This window comes from Nicotiana tabacum, chromosome 6 (genome assembly GCF_000715075.1).
Source record: "Nicotiana tabacum cultivar K326 chromosome 6, ASM71507v2, whole genome shotgun sequence".
Taxonomy (NCBI): Eukaryota; Viridiplantae; Streptophyta; class Magnoliopsida; order Solanales; family Solanaceae; genus Nicotiana; species Nicotiana tabacum.
The window spans coordinates 155,160,808-155,182,075 of record NC_134085.1 but is presented as its reverse complement, the minus strand read 5'-3'; the positions used below and the strand labels follow the sequence as shown (position 1 = coordinate 155,182,075).

Genomic DNA, 21,268 nt, shown 5'->3' with positions numbered 1-21,268 from the left:
TCAATATCAATGTTTGGTACGTTCATGAAAAATAGGATTAGCTGCAATCTGAATTGCAACTTTGCTGTCACAGTGTAGGTCTATAGGCAAAGTGACCTTCACTCCCAACTCTGAGAACAATCTTGTAGCCAAATTAATTCTGTAACAATTGAAGCCATGCTTCTAAACTCTGCTTCAGCTGAACTTCTAGTAACTGTTTCCTGCTTTTTGGACTTTCAAGATATCAATGCATCACCAACCTTAACCACATATCTTGTTACTGATCTTCTTGTTTGTAAGCAACCAACCCAATCTGAGTCACAATAAACTTCAAGTTTTTCAGATCCTTCTAAGGGCTTCAACAGACCAAGTCCTGGAGCTGTCTTGATGTACCTGACAACTCTTAGAGCAACATCTATATGAGACTGCTTAGGTCTGTGCTTAAACTGACTAAGTACCTAAACTACATATGAGATATCAATTCTAGTCATGGTAAGATACAAAAGTCTGCCTATCAACCTTTGATAAAGACCAGCATTCTCCAGTTCTTTGTCTTCTGTATCAGCTTCATTAGAAGAGCTTTTGTTTATGAAACTATCAAACACAACAGAGGTGAGCTTATAGCTGGTCTCCAGGGATGTACCAACAGGTTTGGCACCACCAAGTCCCAGTTCAACAATTAACTCCAGTGCATACTTCCTTTGGCTCATCACAATCCCTTGCTTTGACCTGGCAAACTCTATCCCCAGAAAGAAATTAAGTTCACCCAGATCCTTTATCTTAAACTTGAGCTTTAAATCATTTCTAGTTTGTAAGATCAGACTTGGACTGTTTCCTGTTACCAACAGGTCATCAACATAGACTAGTACTAGTACCAGTTCTGTCTGCACCTTTTTTTTTTTGTAAATAATGAATAGTCAAAATGACTTTGAGTAAATCCAAGCTGAACTAATGCATCCGTGAGCTTCTCCACTATCTAGGGGCCTATTTAAGTCTATACAAGGACTTATGAAGTTTGCAAGCCATCTGTTTCCCTCCATGGCTTGCAAAACCAGGAGGAACCTCCATGTATACTTCTTCAAGCAACTCTCCATGCAAAAAAAATATTATGAACATCCATATGATAGATGAACCATTGTTTGGCAGCAACTATGGCTAGAACAGACCTCACAGTGAGCATTTTAGCCACCAGAGAGAAAGTTTCAATGTAATCTAGACCTTCCTGTTGACTGTAACCTTTGGCTACAAGCCGTGCTTTATATCTTTCTACCTCTCCTGTAGAAGTGTACTTAACTTTAAAGACCCATTTGCAAGCCGTGCTTTATATCTTTCTACCTCTCCTGTAGAAGTGTACTTAACTTTAAAGACCCATTTGCAGCCAATGGGCATCTTTCTTGGAGGCAAAGTAACTATACTCCAAGCGTTGTTATCCTCCAAAACTAAAATTTTATCCTTCATTTCAGCAATCCACTTAGGATCTTTGACAGCTTTAGCAAATGTTTTTGGTTCAACAATGACAGAATAAATTGCCAAAGCACTGCCAAAGGATGAGGAGACATTATCATAGTTGACACAAGTGGAGATAGGATAGCAGCAATAAGACTTTCCTCTGTTGTGAGTGACATAGTTCTTCATCCAAATAGGAGGTCTGCTATCTCTATTGGACATTCTGGTAAGAGGAGCCTCAAGAGCAAGCAGTGGTGAAGATAAGGGCAAGCTTGGCTCAGCTGGTAGAGACATTGAGACATCATGACCGCCACCAGATGAAGCTTCACCAGTGCCTGCTGCAGTTTCACTTGTTGTGTTGGAGAGGAATCTTATCACCAGGTGAAGAATTAGTAGAAGGAATAAGCTGAGAGTGCTGATATGATGACTTATTTTCAGGAAAAGAGAGAATAGCAGAAGTAAGATCCAAGACATGGAATATAGAAGAGGTAGTATGAGCATACTTGAAAGGAAATACATCTTCCTTAAACACTACACCTCGACTGACAGTGAATGTCCTGGAGTGAATACCATACATTTTGTAACCCTTTTGTGTTATAGAATAGCCTAAGAAAAGAGCTGGGATTACTCTGAAAATTTGTCAGACTTCTTCACCTCTGTAACATAACCAAGACAGATAAACACTCTCATATGATCTAAGGAAGAAGCATGACCAAGTAAAACTTCAAAGGGAGATTTCCCTTAAATCACAGCTGAGGGCAGTCTGTTGATGATATACATAGATGTGGTAATACACTCACCCCAAAATCGAAGAGGAACAACCGCATGAAACCTTAGAGACCTGGAAACATCTAAAATATATGTGTGTCTCCTCTCTGCAACTCTATTCTGCTATGGAGTATATATGCAAGAGGTTTGATGAATAATTCCCTTAGACCTTAACAACTCAGCCACTTGAGAGTTAAGAAATTCACTCCCATTATCTGACCTAAAGATCTTCACAGAAGCGGAATACATATTCTGAATCATTAGAATAAAGGATCTAAGAGCAACAATCACTTCTGCCTTAGTAGGCAACAAGAATATCCAACAGTATCTAGAGTAGTCATCTATAAGAGTAAGGAAATACTTCTTGCCATCATAGGTAAGGACTCTGTATGGTCCCCACACATCACAATACAATGTATGAAAACAAACATTAGTGTTAGTAGTGCTCAAAAGAAAAGGAAGTCTGGTTTGTTTAGCTAAAGGACATACATTACAGGACTCAGTAGTATTCTTGCATTCACAATCCTGAAATACAACAATGCTCCTCAAAGTCTTTTTAAGTGTATGCCCTAATCTCTTATGCCACAAGGCTACATCCATTATCCTATTATTTTTGGTCATATTTACAATAGGTGGTGGTTTAGGAACTAAAAGTTTAGAAATTGTACTAGGAACTTGAAGTCCAATTGTACTGGCATCTCTAGAGTAGAACATATATAGCCCATTATCTTCTCTACCAATCCCCTTTACATGTCCACTAGAGTTCCTGAAAAATACAAAATTCAAGGAAGAACATCACTGCCCATCTCATATCCTTAGTTAGCTTTGAGACAAAGAGTAAGTATTTAAAATTAGGTATGTGTAGAACATTACTAATCCTTTGACCCTGAACAATATATGAGGGTCCTATATGGCTGATGTGAGCTATATTTCCTGTAGGAAGTTGAACTATACCACCCTTATTATTAGCAATCAACTTACGATTAATCAACAAATTAAGGCTATGCATCATGCGACTTGAAGAACCTGAGTCTACTATCCACTTAGCCAACACTTTTGAGTTCATTACACAAGATGTCATACCTGCTGACCCTGGTGTACTTGTACTGTTGCCTTCACTCCCTTTTCCGATTAGCTGAATTATCTATTGATACTGCTCCTGAGTGAATTGAGGAATGTTGAACATCACATTCTGAATCCCCTGTACAGTTGTAGTACTATGTTGTACCTGTGAAGAACCTGCAAAATTAGCAGCAGTAACAACTTGACTATTTCCTGTATCATTTGATGCATCTTGAGCATGATGCACTGCATTCCCTGAGCCAATTTTTTCTTAGTCTTAAAGTCAGGGGGATATCTATTTAGCTTGTAGCAGTTCTCCCTAATATGTCCCTTAAAATTGCAATAATCACAGTATAGAGAGTTCCTTTTCTATCTATAATTGTTTCCTCCAACATAGAATTGTCCACCGGAGTAGTTGTTTCCTCCTGTAGAGCCTTCTGAGTTATTATGACCTTTCCCACTGAATAGACCTATGCCACTGTTTGGTACACCTATATTTTTGCTACTAAACAAAGCAATTCCCTCAGTTACTTCAACAATTTGAGATGTCTGACACATAGATCTTCTACTTTCTTTAGAAATGATTATGGAATAGGCTCTAATGATAGAAGGTATGGGCAGCATGTTCAATATTTGGTTGCTAGATTGTGAATAGGACTCATTCAACCCCATCAAAAACTGCAATAGCCTTTAATATTGAAAATGCTCAACATACTTCTTTGATTCCTCACAGCCACACCCAGGGCAGGGCATAAGAGCATCAAACTCTGCCCAGTGTTGCTTCAACTTAGAAAAGTAAGTTGACATAGAGGATATTACTGGAGTCAAAGTGGCAATATGTTTGTGAAGATACAACACATGAGAGCCATTGATTTTATCAAACCTTTCTTTGAGGTCCATCCACATTTTGTGAGCGCTTGAGGCATACACCATGCCACTAAACAATTCAGCCCTTACTGAATTCATGATCCATGAGAGTACTATGGCATTACATTTTCCCCACAATTCATGAAGAGTTATATCAAACTTCTCCTTAGGGTATTTACTATCCACAAACCCTAGCTTACTTTTTCCTAGTAAACTCACACGCATTGTACTACTCCACATTGTATAATTCTCAGGTCCAGTTAATTTGACTGAAATTAGGGAACTACCTGGAGTATCGCATGGTTGAAGGAATAATGGATGATGTTGATCGATTAAGATAGGACCTCCTCCGTCTGTTGCTGCACTTGTATCAATTTCTTCACTCTCGATCGCCATTGTTGAACAATAATTGAGCTTAGATGAAGAAGAATAGAGGAAATACAGTCATTGACTGTCGATTGAGCCCTAACTTCGAAGATATCAAAAAATTTCTCCAACTTGCTCTACCTCGATTGCTGGATGCAGCTAAGACTCTCGGAACTTGATAAACAATGCGTGGATCTTCAACGCGAGCTCTGATACCACAATGAAATCCTAGATCTAGATTGAGTTGCTGAACTATGGAGGTGAAGAAATAGTTACGCAGAGACAGAGAAACAAGTGATTCTCTTCATTTTCTGTTAAATTGATTATTTGACTGACAATTGGTGTATATATATATATATATATATATATATATACACACACATTATTTAAGCTATTAGTTAAGTACCTACTTAACTAACTAATGCTCTACTAACTTAGCATAGCTGGCATCCAACTATACATTCTAACACTATAACTAACATTTCAACAATTATGACCTCATGAACAAAATGACAGGACTTTCATCATTTCCCGGAAGAATACATGATAAATAAAAAGTAAGAAATACACACCCACAAACACACAAAAGCTATTATATGACAATAGCGATGGCAACAGTACCCATCAAAAGCTAAAAGCCTAAGAAGAAATATTGTTATCCTTTCAGAAAAATCAGGAGAAGAAATTGAGAGGTAATTTTCTAAGTTAAAACAATGACAAGTGAAATGGCAAAAAAGAGCAAGTGGAAAGAGGTAATCAAGATAGGTAGAACAACAAAGAGGAATACTTCTGTGTTAGGAAAAGACAGACATTTGGGTGGTGAACATTTAGTAATTCCCACAAAAAGAAGAGCAACGATTTCGTTAAACCAAACCCCACCCAAACCTTAAAACTCTACATATTCCTAATGAAAAAGGATAAGTGGAGAGAAGCAATATATGTGATTAAAAATGGAAGAAATCTGGCAGGAAAAGCCATTGCCGTTTTAACCTTTACTAAGATAAGCTTCTTTTAACGTTTTGCATTGTTGCACATCTATATTTATATAAGAGTTGAGACTACAGGCGTTTTTTATCCTCAATAAATACTATGAAAAATGAAGGGTTGCAACGTCCATATAAATACAGAATACAAAGTGTTGTATCGGTAACAACCATATTTCATGGGAGTTACATTACGACTGTTTATTCCATTAATTGTGAGTTTATATTACATTATTATCAGTAAAATAAGGTAAATAAAATGCTGGGCATTGGAAGGTGCCACATCATCTTTCCAATTCTTCAGCTCTATATATATATATATATATATATATATATATATATATATATATTTATATAGTCAAAAAAATAAATTAGCAATATAATTCTTGAAAAAACTTAATCGAGATAAAAAAGATAGATTTTTCACACATAAAAGACAAATATAAATATTCTCTTATGGATAACTCCAAAATTCACAATATCACCGATACAAATTTTGAATCTATTCACAAAATTGAATTATATGTAAAATTGAAAATCATACAATAAAATAGACTTTAGAAAAGCGCCAAAACTAATTTGGTTAAAAAATTTAATATAGCTAAAGACATACGAAAGACCACTCTCAAATGTAAGTGCAATTCACTCTTACTCACATAATTGGTCATGTATTTTTTAATTAATTAGCTCTTAGATTTCCTATGAATTGAAAAAAGTTTCAAGAATTTTACGTTCTTTGTTTAGAAATAATACATATTTAATACATGCGTATTTAAATTTGATTTTATAAATATTTTCAAAAGTTTCTCCTATTAAAAATAGAAAATATGTCACACAAAAAAGGGGAAACATACAAAGTAAAAATAAATGTCAATGCTAGCCAAAATGATGTGAGACATCAATTCATTATAGATAAATTTTGTATTATGTATATAAATATACAGGAAAACAGAAACAAATCGTTGAGGTTGTAGAGGAAGAGAACATTTGAGCTTCCCTTATGAATTGTTCATCTTCTTTAGGGGTGACGCCTATGGTAAGGTACAATATATAATTTTTTTAAAGAAAAATAAGTTTATTGATAAACAATGTGAATACAATCTATTTTTCTTTGTTAGTTCTTCTCTTTGTATTATTCTCCATCGAGTAAAGGATTTATGTGGATCCTCGTGAAGTATTTGATTGTCAAGAAGCACTGCACTCTGAGTTGATCTTGTGAAACTACGATAAGACTTGAGAAAGACATAATTTGATATTTTGATCTCTTTGTAAACATCCCAAAAGTTTATGGGATTTTCAAGATTATAGTACTAAATTAAATAGAGGTTTAAAACACACAAAAAAATAAAATAAAATTAAGGAAAGAACATAAAGGAGGAAGAAAGGAAACATAAATTTGAATCAGTCGATACCAATTTTATGTTAAACAATACGTAAAAAGAATAATCTTACCGATGGCATCCCAACTCACTATAAGAATTTTTATCTCCTTAATAGCCAAAAAAACTGAATTTTGCTAACTCTTTTCCCGCACAAGTTGACTCGGTAACAAAGCGGGGGGAGGATACATACCTTACAATGCTTCTGAAATTTGAAACTTGATCGAATATCATATCCCTATGGTGGGTAATGTCTCTGATATGATTGGCTTTGGGGACTTTTTCTTTTCTGTTTTGCTCATTTGTATATTTAAAATTCATCCAAGGTCAATAGATAGTGACCTTTCTGTATAGGGAATATGGTATGACACGTGGTAATCTAAAGGAAAGACACGTGGAATCCAAGATGGGGATGGCCGAAGACTGAACTCAGCTATTCTGTTTGTCGCCGGAAGGGATAACGTTCATAGAGGTATATTAAATACTCTGCGCCCGGTAGCATTTAATAAAGTATATCCGCAACATTAAGGACGACGACCCGTTACACAGAATTTGACATTTATATTCACCGTTATATCTTCATCAATGACCCTCATAATTGACATTAAAGGAGGGCACGATCCTAGGACCTCCTTCCCTAGACACAACTATAAATAGTGAGCCCAAATATCATTGTAAAGGACACGAATTTTCTGGCTAACTTACATCACATTCTATACAGAGTTTAACATAATTTTACTTTCTCGCTTTTTGATATCCTCATTGCTGTGCCCGAAAACTCCGTTCCCGGAACTGTCATTTCACCTACATTCTGAGGCTAAGTATTGGATAATTCTTCAATTATTTTATTATTTCAGGATCAAATTAGTTCCCTTGTCTAGAAACCACGTATAAATTCAACTGTACTGTTTTACGGGTAAATAGTTTGGCGCCCACCATGGGCCCTAGATAGCCATGTAATTAAGTTGATCCTTGCCTTTTTTACTAACGTGCTTTGATTATTTTGCCTTAAAGAAAATCACAAGAAATGGCAAATAACACTATTAACAACGTGCACAACCCTGAGATTCGAGGAGATCAGTCTCACTTGGAGGACTCAATCAGTGATACCCATAATGAGGGGAATGGCGCTACACCGGTGCATGACAGGCAGTATCCTCGACAAGTTAGGGAGGCAACTCCCGATGATGCTGATGAGGAGCATGTCGTTGACGCGGTAAGGTTCTTGCAAGAGCAACATGCGATCATCCTAGGCCATCTCACGCGACAGAACAAGGTTATGATGGAGTTGAAGCAGGCACTGTCAGGGGCTTCAAATAATTGATGAGATCCAATTCCTCCCGGTGCCCTCGCAAATCAAACAACTCAGAGGGTCGACAACAACACTCCCATGGGTGAAGTTCGCTTCGATGGAGCTGGGGGAGCGAATTCGGTCTCAATAACGAGAACGATCCTTTCAAGAACAAACTTTTATGTTTATGAGCCGAGTAAACGCCCGCATGGACCAAATCCTGGGGCGCCACCAGTACTGAAGGGCCTGGATTCAAAGAAGTATACTCAATTTTCGTACAAGCCAAGTGCAGCACCAGAGTTAATTCCGAAGTGGTTCAAAACTACCTGAAGTGCCAAAATATGATGGAACTTTAGACCTTCAGGAGCATATTACCACCTACACAATGGTGGTAAAAGGAAATGATTTATCGCCTCACAAAATTGAATCTGTGTTGCTAAAGAAATTTGGAAAACTCTCATGAAGGAAGCTCTGATGTGGTATTCAATATTACCCGAGCATTCCATAGATTCCTTTGAGATGCTCATGGATTCTTTCATCAAGGCCCATGCCGGGGCTAGAAAAGTACAAGCCCAGAAGGCCGATATATTCAGGATTACGCAGAGAGAGTCCGAGTTACTATGAGAATTCGTCACCTAATTCCAGGATATAAGGATACCGCAACATTGGCTGCCATGCCAATCGGGAAACAAAAATTTGGAAACATAAATGCACCGTTGGGATCGGGGGCTGCACAACCAACCCCGTAGAAACAAGTTGTACGAGACAACCACAAGTAATGGCAGTTTCTTTTTAGCATAGTAAATGCTTGTCTACTTTTAAAATCCTTTTGTTTTTATCGTGTTTCTTATCTGAACGATGAACTAACTTTGTCATTTGAAAGTTAAACATGTACTTCAAATATTAATGCCGTAATGAACATGAGACGTCCTCTTCAAGAGCACCGTAAATATAAGAAGGCCCTCTCTTATGAAAACCCTCACGTTAAAGGGTTAGTTTCGAAAGAATTTATGCTCGGAATCAAAATGCCTTCGGAAAAAAATGCACTACAAGACGTACACGAAAGGACGCAAAAAGTAAACTTGTGCAAATACTTATAGAAATCCTCACGTAAAAGGGGATAATGCTTGGAACCAAAGTTCTTCGAGGAAAATTCATCCGAGACTACACATAATAGAGCGCGAACAGAAAAACGTGCGCAAAATTCTTAAGCAAATGCAAAAGGTAAAGACTTGCATGGATATTCAAACAAAAGTAAGACTCAAACAATACTTGAGAAAAAATATATCTTTATTTACAAGAACATGCCAAAAGGCAAAAGTACAAGAATAGGAAAAGAAAAGAAGAGCTAAACTGTAGTATCTCCGGAATCAGGAGGAAGAGAAGTATCTGCGCCCCCAGGAGAAGTAGGTGGATCCACCGATGGCTTAACATTTTCCCCAGTTTAGTATTTAATATCGTTGCCTTCCGATTCCTCTTCAATTCCCGAAAACTCGAAACTGGAACTAGAAGAATTAGGAGTATCAGACTGCGCTGGGAGTCCATTTTTAACAGCCAACTCAAGCTCTCAAATCTTAGAAATTTCGGTATTAAAGTCAATGATACCTTCTTCGGCCTCTTCCAAGGTTTTTCTCCTCATGCTGTACATGGCATAAGTTTTTTCAATAATGAGGGAAGCCGCTCGGTGCTTAAGTTCTTCTTTGAGTTGAATTACCTCGGTAGAAAGGCTTTCCCCAGAAGACCTAACAGATCTGAGGCTAATATCAAGGTCGCAAACAATTGAACTAAAAAGCCTGTTATGCTCGATAGTTTCCTATGCTTCTCTTCAAACTAGGAATGTTTTGCCCTTGCAACAACAATGTATTGGGAAAATTGAGTTTACATATTGAAGTGATTGGAAGATGACGTTTCATGACACGGAGGCTGGTCAAAGAGTGATGATTGGCAAAGAGGCATGAGTTGCAATAGATACGAGCAGAGGTACAAGTAGAGACACGAGCAGTTATTCAAAAAACTCAACGCTCGTACCTATTTATACCCAAAAATTAAAGAGAATGAATCTGACAGTACAAGAGAGTACAAATACAGTATTTAATAATCATTAAATTACAATGATTATATAACGTAGCATTTAATGCATTTAATTGTCTATAATGGCCTTATTATGACAAAGACAAAATGTATATCTTTGAGATAGCTATAAAAATGAGAGAATGGATCATTTGTAAGGACACGAGAAATCATATTAATATACTGGTTTACTTTATTTTCTTCTGTCTATCTTGTTGTTAGCAAAATCAATTTCCCTTATTCATTTCTGATTATCAGTAACCCGAGTTTTTCTAAATTAAAGCTTTGACCAAAGTTCAACTTTTTGGTTAAACAAATTGGTTCTGTTACCGGGAATCTGATAATCTATTCTTTCTTAGCCTAACCTTTTTTGTTGCATCAACCATGTCAAACATTAATGATAACACCCCAAGGAAACCATCAACTCCAGGGGAATCCATAAGATGATCACACCCCGATCCCTTCTCCCCAAAGCTCCCCTCGATAGTCTCGAGAAGGCATTCCTGATGGATCTCATGCAAATGGAAACACTCAATTTGAAAATGATGAAGCCATCAATGAAGCTTTGTAAAAGCTAATCGCTCAACAAGTCAATAAAGCTTTTGAGGCCTTTGTCAGCCAATTACCTGTTGCACTACCACCACCCACTCCAAATAACAACACTTTGGAGAACCCTCGTTCTGGTCTTGCTAATTCAGGTAGTGGTGGAATCCCCAGCGAGTCACGAGAAGGAGAACTAGGTAACTTAGTCAATTCTAATTTATAAAATTTAATACTAACATTGCAGAAACAACTCAAGGAGCAAGTGACCGCATAGAGCAAATACCTGGAGTACCGCCCGTAATCAAAGAGATAGATATGGATAAATATTCACAACAACCTTGGAAGCCAAGTGCTGCTCCCCTCCCAATTCCAAAGAAATTCAAAATGCATGATATTCCAAAATACGATGGAACAACTGATCTACGAGACCACACGACTGCATTCACAATAGGCGTAAAAGGTAACGACTTGACCAAATAAGAAATTGAATCAGTATTGGTCAAAAAATTCGGTAAAACACTTACTAAGGGAGCATTAACATGGTATTCTCTTTTACCCGAAAATTCCATAAATTCTTTTGCTGAGATTGCAGATTCATTTATCAAAGCACCCTCTGGAGCTCAAAAAGTCGAAAAAAGAATGGAGGATATTTTCAAGATTAAGCAAGGGGACTCAGAGTTTCTTAGAGAGTTTGTGGATAGGTTCCAGTGTGAAAGGATGACGTTACCGCGTGTACCGGACAATTGGGCAGCTATAGCCTTCACTAGTAATTTGAATGAAAAAAGTTCAGAAGCCACGAGGCAAATCAAGGAAAGTGTTCGTGAATTCCCTGCCACAACGTGGAATGACGTTTACAATAAGTATAGCACGAAGCTAAGGATAGAAGATAATATTATTTCACGATCTTAAAAAGAAGAAAAGGTAAGTTCCAGACGGGCGAAAACCGAAAAAAGGTTCGGTAAAAACAAGTACGAACCATATATGGGCCCAGCGGGAAAAGATTCACGGTAAAAACTCGACAATCCCAGGTACGATCATTGGTCGAGGAATAGATAGTCGGGCTCGCCATCAAGATTTGGGAATGATCAAAACACGCGAGATTCACGGGATAATGATAGAAACTTGAAGGCAAGATTTGGCGGCTATAATTTTAATGTAAGCACTTCCGAGCTCATAGCTGTTTTAAGAAGCATGGGTGATAAGGTGCGGTGGCCAAAAGAAATGAGATCGAATCCAAATAAGTGCAATCCTGATCACTGGTGCGAATTTCACAACAATCATGGGCATAAAATGGCAGACTGTAGGTTGCTACAAGGTGAAGTTGATCATCTATTTAAGCAAGGGTATCTCACTGAATTATTCAGTAAGAGAGGTAAGCAAGCATACATGAAGAATAGGCAGGAGCTCCCCAAACCATCTTCTCCCAAAAGGACCGATAATGTTATAAGCGGAGGTGAAGACATCAATGGTATGACGTACACAACAACCAATAAAGTTTCCAAAGTCACAATTACCCACGGAAAGCAGGTGCGACATGTCTTAGAGGAAGAAAGTATTATGTTTGATGATGCAGATGCGGATGGCATATTATCTCCACATAACTATGCACTGGTAATATCTCTACTTGTACATGATACTAATGTGAAACGAGTTTTGATTGATCCAGGTAGTTCCGTGAACATTATTCTGCTAAGAGTACTACGCGAGATGCAAACTGAAGATAAATTAATATCAAAAGCGCATACTTTGTCTGGATTTGACAATTCAAGCGTGGTGACGAAAAGGGAGGTAATACTTACTACATTCGCAGAAGGAGTTGTCAAAGATGTAAAGTTTCAGGTGGTAGATATGGAGATGGCTTACAATATGATTCTCGGGAGACCATGGATCCACGATATAGATGTCGTTCCGTCGACCTTACACCAAGTAATTAAATTTCCATCACCATGTGGAATATGTCAAATCCGTGAGGATCAACAGACATCCAGGAGCATAAACTCTATAGCAGATTCAAGTACGAGAAACGAAGAAAAATAGCAGTTACAGAATCCAGATGAGGGTACCACAACACAAACCTCAACTGAACAATGGCGAACAGATGTGGACTCAAGGCCTGATGCCATTCAAGAACCAGAGGAAAACAAAATATCAAAACAACAATTGAAGAACTGGAGGCTGTACTGTTATGCACACAATGGCCTGAAAGGAAAGTCTACGTAGGGGCCAATCTAAGCCAGGACATGAAAGGTAAGTTGATTGAATTTTTGAAAACTAACGTGGATTGTTTTGCTTGGTCCCATTCTGTTATGACAGGGATACCACCAGAGGTAATGACTCACAAATTAAATGAAGACCCATCATATCCGCCTGTCAAACAAAAGAAGAGAAAGCAAGGAACTTTCAAAAATCAGGTGATTCAAGATGAGGTCCAAAAATTACTAAAAATTGGGTCTATCCGTGAGGTAAAGTATCCTAATTGGTTAGCCAATACTATTGTGGTACCGAAAACGAATGGTAAATGGCGAGTTTGCTTAGATTACATAGACCTTAACAAAGCTTGTCCTAAAGATTCTTTTCCATTACCACATATAGATCAACTAATTGATGCTACTACAGGACATGAATTGTTAAGCTTTTTAGATGCGTATTCAGGATACAACCAGATCAAAATGGATCCTATAGATGAAGAAAAAACTTCATTTATAACAGACATGGGAACTTACTGTTATAAAGTAATGCCTTTAGTCTCAAGACTGCTGGTGCAACATATCAAAGACTAGTGACCAAAATGTTTCAAGAACATTTGGGAAAAACTATGGAGGTCTATATAGACGATATGCTCATTAAAACTCAACATTCAGGGGATCATATATCACACTTGTCTGATATGTTTTAGATCTTGCGAAAATTCAATATGAAATTATATCCTGAGAAATGTGTATTCGGTGTTGCATCAGGTAAGTTTTTGGGTTTTCTTGTTTCTAAATGTGGTATTGAAGTAAATCCCGCACAGATTAAAGCCATTGAAGAAATCCCAGACATGCTTACAAGTAAAAAAGAAGTGCAAAGGTTGACAGGAAGAATTGCAGCCTTGGGGAGATTCATTTCCAAATCATCAGAAAAATGCTTTAAATTCTTTTCAGCTCTTAAAAAGCAAGATCAGTTCGAATGGACTGAGGAATGTCAACAGGCACTCAAAAATTTGAAGACATACTTATCAAATCTGCCGTTGCTCGCAAAACCAAAAGTTGGGGAAAGATTGCTCATCTACCTTGCTGTCTTCGAAGTAGCGGTAAGTGCTGTGTTAGTTCGTGAAGATCAAGGTAAACAATCTCCGATTTATTATGTCAGCAAAACTTTATTAGATGCGGAGACGCGGTATCCTTAATTAGAAAAGCTTGCACTTGCATTTATCATGGCATCTAGAAAATTAAGGCCTTATTTTCAATATCACCTTATTGCTGTAGTAACTACTTATCCATTACACAATATATTACACAAGCATGAGTTGTCAGGTAGGTTAGCCAAATGAGCTATAGAATTAAGTGAATATGACATCACATACCAGCCTAGAACCGCAATAAAATCTCAAGTGTTAGCATATTTTGTGGCTGATTTTAGCCAAGGAATGCAAGTGGAAGCAGAAAAAGAATTACAGGTGTTCAACGGATCTAATCCGGGAATTTGGACTTTATTTATTGATGGTTCATCTAATGTGAAGGGTGCAGGCTTAGGAATTATTTTGGTACCGCCTACGGGTGAAACCATTCGATAAGCCATTAAATGTCATTCTATAACTAACAATGAGGCAGAGTATGAAGCTGTGATTGTAGGTTTAGAACTAACACATGAACTCGGCATTAATCAAATTGTAATCAAAAGTGATTCGCAGCTCGTAGTTAATCAAATGCTGGGGACTTATACGGCCAGGGAAGCACGGATGCAGCAGTACTTAGAGAAGGTACAGATCTAATCAGACAATTCCAAATCTGGAAAGTTATGCAAATACCAAGAGATGAAAATGTCGAGGCGGACGCCCTAGCCAATCTCGCATATACAGCAGGCGTGGCAAACAATGAAAATGCTTCTGTAATTCATTTGTTTCATTCAGTACTTGATCCAGACAAAAATGAGGTAAATTTTAATAACTTAACCTGGGATTGGAGGAACGAGATTGTTGCTTTTTTTGCAGTATGGAACCATCCTTGAAGACAAGAAAAAAGCTCACGCGCTTCAAAAAAAGGTTGCTCGATATTGTTTAAAGCAAGGCAATCTTTATCCAAAAATGTTTGGTGGTCCCTTAGCAAGGTGCCTCGGGCCTTCACAGACGGAATATGTAATGAGAGAAATACACGAGGGGCATTATGGGAATTATGCCGGAGGAAGGTCATTGGTAAGAACCATGATTATGGCAGGTTATTATTGGCCTAAAATGGAAGACGAAGTGGAAAATTTTGTGGCTAAATGTGATAAATGCCAAAGATACGGTAATAACATGTATAGACCTACGGAGTTGTTACATCCGATTATTGCACTGTGGACATTTATGAAATGGGGGATGGATATTGTGGGACCACTACCACAAGCAAAAGGACAGGTAAAATTCTTGCTTGTACTCACTGACTATTTTACTAAATGGGTGGAAGCAGGAGCATTCAAACAGGTGCGAGAAAAAGAAGTTAGAGATTTCATTTGGCGAAATATCATATGTCGATTCGGTGTGCCAAAGGAAATCGTGTCTGATAATAGACCTCAATTTATAGGCGCACAAATCACAGAGTTTTTCCAAAGTTGGCAGATTAAAAGGATTACATCCACATCTTATCATCCGGTGGGTAATGGACAAGCTGAGTCAACAAACAAAGTCATTATCAACAATTTATAGAAGCGTTTGGAGAAATCCAAAGGTAATTGGCCAGAATTGCTACCTGGTGCTTTATGGGCAAACCGCACAACATCAAAAACAAGTACGAGAGAAACACCATTCTCATTGGTTTATGGAGTTGAAGCCTTAATTCCAGTTGAGATAGGAGATCCAAGCATGAGGTTTACACAAGCGTTAGAAGAATACAATGACGAAGAAATGCACATAAACCTTGATCTACTTGAAGGAAAAAGGGAAGCTGCATTAATAAGAATGGCAGCACAAAAGCATGTCATGGAACAATACTACAATCGAAAAACGCGTCTAAGATACTTCAAGATTGGGGACTTCGTGCTCAAAAAAGATTTTCAATCTACGAAGGCGGCTAATGCGGGAAAATTGAGTTCAACCCGGGAAGGACCCTACAAGATTCATAGTATCACAGGAAAAAGAGTATACGAGTTGGAAACGATAGATGGCAAGACACTACCTTCACACTGGAATGCCATTCACCTGAAGAGATACTATTTTTAAGGAATACCCACGGTCAGGTATCCATATTTTAAAATTTTATTTTTGAATTGTTAAAATTTTACTAACGATTTTAGATGATAGGCAAAAAGCTAGCCCGTACTAAATGATGAATCACGACCTGCAAGGCACGTGGAATAAATTAAAATTCCCTGGTCTAGGGTTACAACTATTCTGATAGATATTCAGACGGGTTAAGCAGTCTTCATCTATAATCGCACCTCCGAGTCCCGTGTGTTTTTCCTTTTCAGGGAAAGGACCAAATGAGAGGAACAATCAAGTGCTCGAGACTTCATACTTCAAAGCTCAAACACTTGGGGGGCTATATAATATACATAGACATGTGTATAAAGAAGGCAAAGAAGATTGGGAAATAATCAAAGTTCAAGCCTAAGAAGTTTACTAATTGAGTGAGTCAAGTGCAGAGCAAAGTCACGAGCTAAGGCCAAAGAAAAACCTTATCATAGTTAGGGTAAAGGCAATGTACTGAAACGGGTTATAAGTAAAAACCTTGTATTCATTTTCTTTTTTGAAATCTGTTGTAAGGAAAACAGTTACGAGAAAGTTATAGAAGTAATTTAAATACATGTAAAGTATTATTTAAAACTTGACAAAGTTCAAATAAAAACTTGACGAAGTTATTCCAAAAAATATGTGTATTCCTATTTCTTTTATCGTGCATTAACACCATTATGAAGTTGAGATGTCTTCTTCATTAAGTATCGAATATAAAAGGGTTCTCTTTTATAAAATTCATGATTAAGTCAAGTATTCATAAAGTTAACAGAAGCATTTTTGAAGAATAAAAATGCAAGTTATTCAGTAAGTCCTTAAAAATAAAGGCAAGAATAAACAAAACAGAAGTTCAAACAACAACGGAAACTTCTTATTAAAAAGTTTAGACTAAGTATGAACTTAGTCATAAACCAAAAGTTGTTTATACAAAGTGCCCCATAAAAGGACTAGGGACTTACCGTTTTCAACAAACCCTTAAAAAGACCAAGGGTCACAATCACATACCACCAAAAGAAAAAAAACCACAAAGGAATTCAAACAACATAAACTTTTCACTGAGAAGATGAAGGAACTGAAGCAGGGACATCAACAACAACATGCTCAACTTGACTTGAAGGAGTGGGGATACTCGTATCATCTTCAACATTTTCAGAAACTTCAGCCACAGGAGAAGAAAAATCTTGGTTCTGTTGAGTCGTATCAATTGTCTCTTTGATCTTGGCTAACTCAGATTCCAAGTTAAAATTCTCCTGGCTAACTTTAACGAGGGTATCATGGCGAGAATTTAAAAACGCCTAACTCACTTCAATGACAGTTTTATCTTCAAGGATCTCGTAATCTCTTTCCCAGTCAATAATTCGTTTCTTAACTTTTCATTTTCAGCCAAGGCAAATTCATAAGAAGCTTGAAGAGAAGCGTGGGAATTTTCTAAAGAACAAACCTTATCAGAAGATACCCAGAGTTCTTCTTGAGTTTGAGTCAAATTCTGCACGAGTTCACCAGCATATGCTTCTTTTTCACCCAAGAGATCCCTCGACTCTCTAATTTCTTCACTTGCCTTGGACAATTGCTCGGAAAAAGAGGTTTCCATACGAGCCTTTTCCTTACCTGCTTGATTTGAATAAGCTTTTTCAACTGCCAACTCTGAAGTCAAAGCCCGTACCTGCTGCTCTAAAGTACTTTTACTTTCTTCTAAAGTTTCCACGTCGATTTGAAAACTTTCACACTGTTCCTTCCAATTATCCGCCTCCACTTGGTAGTCACACACTAATTGCTCTAAGAGGGTAACCCTTTTCATCATCTCCGTGCCAATTAAATTGACCTAAAAAAAGAGGGGAAAAAATGAGAATCCTGAAGATAGAAAAATGACAAAGTAAAGCTTGAAAAAGGAATACCTTTAAAGAAGCATGCACTTTATCATTCATCAAGGTCATAGAATTATGGCTATCAAGCTTAGCTCTCTCAACTGGACCAATCAAAGGCTTTAGCCACACGCAAGCTTGACTTGATTTCCTTAAAAGGTTAACTTCAGTGGAAACTTCAATGGTAACTCGCCTCATAGCACCACTCCTACTTGAAGAACCAACTTCTGTGTAAGGAGCAGTTTAATGAGGAGTAGTCGAGAGAGGAACTATGAAAGTAGTCATAATAGCCTGGGGAGGAACGGTAACAGCCACGACCGGTAAAGGAGGAATCACAGGAACGGGAGTAGAAAAAGAAGCAAGAGGTGCTTCATCAGAAATCGGACCTAAATTTTCACCACCAATCCCGCGGTTAAAAAGTTGCTCAACTGAATCATGAGCAGCAACGAGAACTTCATCATCAGGGATCGTCACCGGGGCTTCAATAGACTCGGTAAGAGGAACAAAACGATGGGGGGGATACTTCATCATCAGAAATGATTCGTCTACGAGCTCGTGGCCTTTTTACCAAGGAACCCCCATCTTCCTCTTCTTTAGAGTCTTGGTCACTAGCAGCTTTCCTTTTCGATGAAGAACCCAAGATTATCTCTTGGGCTCTTTCCAAAGAAATACGGGAAGCCACGACCGCCTCGACACTAATCCCTCGAACAAGAAATCCTGATAAAAAGAAGGATTAAGATAAGTTTTGGGAAAAATAATAAAGAGTTAAATAAAAAATAAAAAAACTCTTACCATGAGTTTTCACTTTCCAACCAAATCGTTGGGAAAAATTCTTTCAAGATCTACCCTCCATTGGGGTTATATTTAATAACTTTCCTACCCAACCACAGAAATTAGAAATTTCCTCAACAATTCCCATGGTTGCTGAAAAAGAAAAGGAAAATGAGAATAATGATCATCAAAATTAAAGAAAAAGGTACGAGAAAGTTATTAAAAAAGAAAACTCACGTGCAAAATTCCACTTCTTGGGGAAGGGAACATTTTCATCACCCACTAAACCAACAGTGGGGGCAGCAACAAACCTGGCGTACCAGCCACGGTCTCTGTCATCTTCTGGACTAACTAGAACTCTTTTGCTCCTTGCTACTAAAGTAAAAACACCTAGGCGGAAAAGTCTGGGAGAGTAAAGGTGAATTAAATGAGCAAAATGAAAGGCACACCGACCATGTTAGTCAAGTGCCTCAAACAGGAAACAACCCTCCACATTATAGGGCCAATTTGACTTAAGCAAACATCGAAAAATGACAGAATTCAAGAATAACAGGATCAATAGTAGGTTTGAATCCTAATGTGAAAGAGTATGTATAAACAAAGAAAAATCCAATTAAATAAGAGGTGATTCTTTGATTCGCGTTGGGAATTATGATAGGGAAGTCATGACTCCAATGACAGTCTTTACGAACTAAAGAAATCAGACCCTCTGTGATCTGAGTTGGATAGATATCTGCATGATCTAAAGAGGATACTTGATTTCTAAGGGACGCCTATCATTGTAGAAAGATAGTTCTGCAGGAACTATTTCTTCTACTGTAGGTTCACGAACAGGTTCAACGGGTTCCTTACCCCTGGAAGAAGATCTTTGTGAGAAAGAATCTCTAGTTCTAAAAGAAGGACTGGAACTAGATGAAGGAAGAGAAGAACCACGTATAGAAGAAGATCCTAAATTACGAAGTCTACCTCCCCTTCTACTCCTGCTAGGGGTAAGAGGAAAGTTATCAACTATGGGGACTTTTCTAGGGTTAGGGTTTGATGAAGACATGATAGTACGAGGAAGAAGCAAACAAAGATTCAAGAATTGAATATTTAGAGAACTTTATGTGATAAGGATAAAGACAAAAACTATATTTATACTAAGAAGCAACCGTCAAAGGAAAAGGTGCAATGATGGAAAAGTCATAATGAGAACTGTCGCTTCGTGATTAGTGAAGCCGTAAAAAATCCTTAAAAAGTGTTGCAAAGTTGCAGAGCCAATAAAAGGGTGCCACGTGTGATAAGCATTAAATGGAAATGACAATTGAAGTGTCGATTCTATCGTAGCATTACTGGCAGTAAATATTCCCGCTTTAATAAAATCTACTTCCCAAATATTCAATTGATGAATAAATGACAAGTGGGGGGACTATCTGTATTGGAAAAATTGAGTTTACATATTGAAGTGATTGGAAGATGACGTGTCATGACACGGAGGCTGGTCAAATAGTGATGATTGGCAAAGAGACACGAGCAGAGGTACACGTAGAGGCACGAGCAGTTATTCAAAAGACTCACGCTCGTACCTATTTATACCCAAAAATCAAGGAGAATGAATCTGATAGCACAAGAGAGTACAGATACAATATTTAATAAGCATTAAATTACAATGATTATGTAACATAGCATTTAATGCATTTAATTGTCTGTAATGGCCTTATTACGACAAAGGCAAAACATATATCTTTGAGATAGCTATAAAAAGGAGAGAATGGATCATTTGTAAGGACACGAGAAATCATCTTAATATACTGGTTTACTTTATTTTCTTCTGTCTATCTTGTTGTTAGCCAAATCAATTTCCCTTATTTATTTCTGATTATTAGTAACCCGAGTTCTTCTAAATTAAAGCTTTGACCGAAGTTCAACTTTTTGGTTAAACGAGCAAGCTCTTCGATTTTGGAGTTCAAGGCTGCCTCTAAGTCAGTCACTTTTTTAGCAGTGGCAGCCTCACGCTTGGTTGCAGCAAGAATGGCATCCTGGACTTCAGCCTATTTAGCCTTAGATTCATCAATTCTAACCCTCAACAGGCCTATTCTTTGGCTAAGGGTTACCACCTTTTTCATGCTTTACTGCAAACGAGCCTCCAAAACAACAGCCTCAGTAGCTTTGGTTTGCAGTTTCGAAAGGTGGAGAACGGTTTGATCCCGTTCCACCAAAAGTTCATCCCGCTCAGAAGTAAGTTCCTCCTTCTTACGAATCAACCTCTGAAGGCCCTTAGAAGCAAGAAAGTTGGCCTACAAAACAAGAAAAGTAAAACTTAGAATACATTCATATAAAAGTAGAAGAAATAACAAAGGAAGAAAGGGAAGCACCGTTGCGGCATTGTGCATGACATTATTCAACAAACACTCCCCCCGAGAGTGCTTGAATCTTTTCCCAATCTTTCTCTAAAGACAAAGGCTTTATATAGTTAGCACACTCCACCGGCT

At 37.7% G+C, this 21,268-nt stretch overlaps 2 protein-coding genes across 2 annotated transcripts; both read right to left on the bottom strand.

Moving 5' to 3' along the window:
- Window positions 1-215: 215 nt before the first annotated feature.
- Window positions 216-3,813, bottom strand: LOC142182120 (uncharacterized). The gene is made up of 6 exons (XM_075256077.1): window positions 3,708-3,813; window positions 3,348-3,510; window positions 2,363-2,959; window positions 1,315-1,795; window positions 499-869; window positions 216-414 (listed from the first exon to the last, which is right to left on the bottom strand). Exons 1-6 carry the CDS (start codon window positions 3,811-3,813, stop codon window positions 216-218), a joined length of 1,917 nt encoding a protein of 638 aa, XP_075112178.1.
- A 132-nt stretch (window positions 3,814-3,945) lies between these two features.
- LOC142182119 (uncharacterized) lies at window positions 3,946-4,518 on the bottom strand. Its single transcript, XM_075256076.1, has one exon. It carries the CDS (start codon window positions 4,516-4,518, stop codon window positions 3,946-3,948), a length of 573 nt encoding a protein of 190 aa, XP_075112177.1.
- Window positions 4,519-21,268: the final 16,750 nt, after the last annotated feature.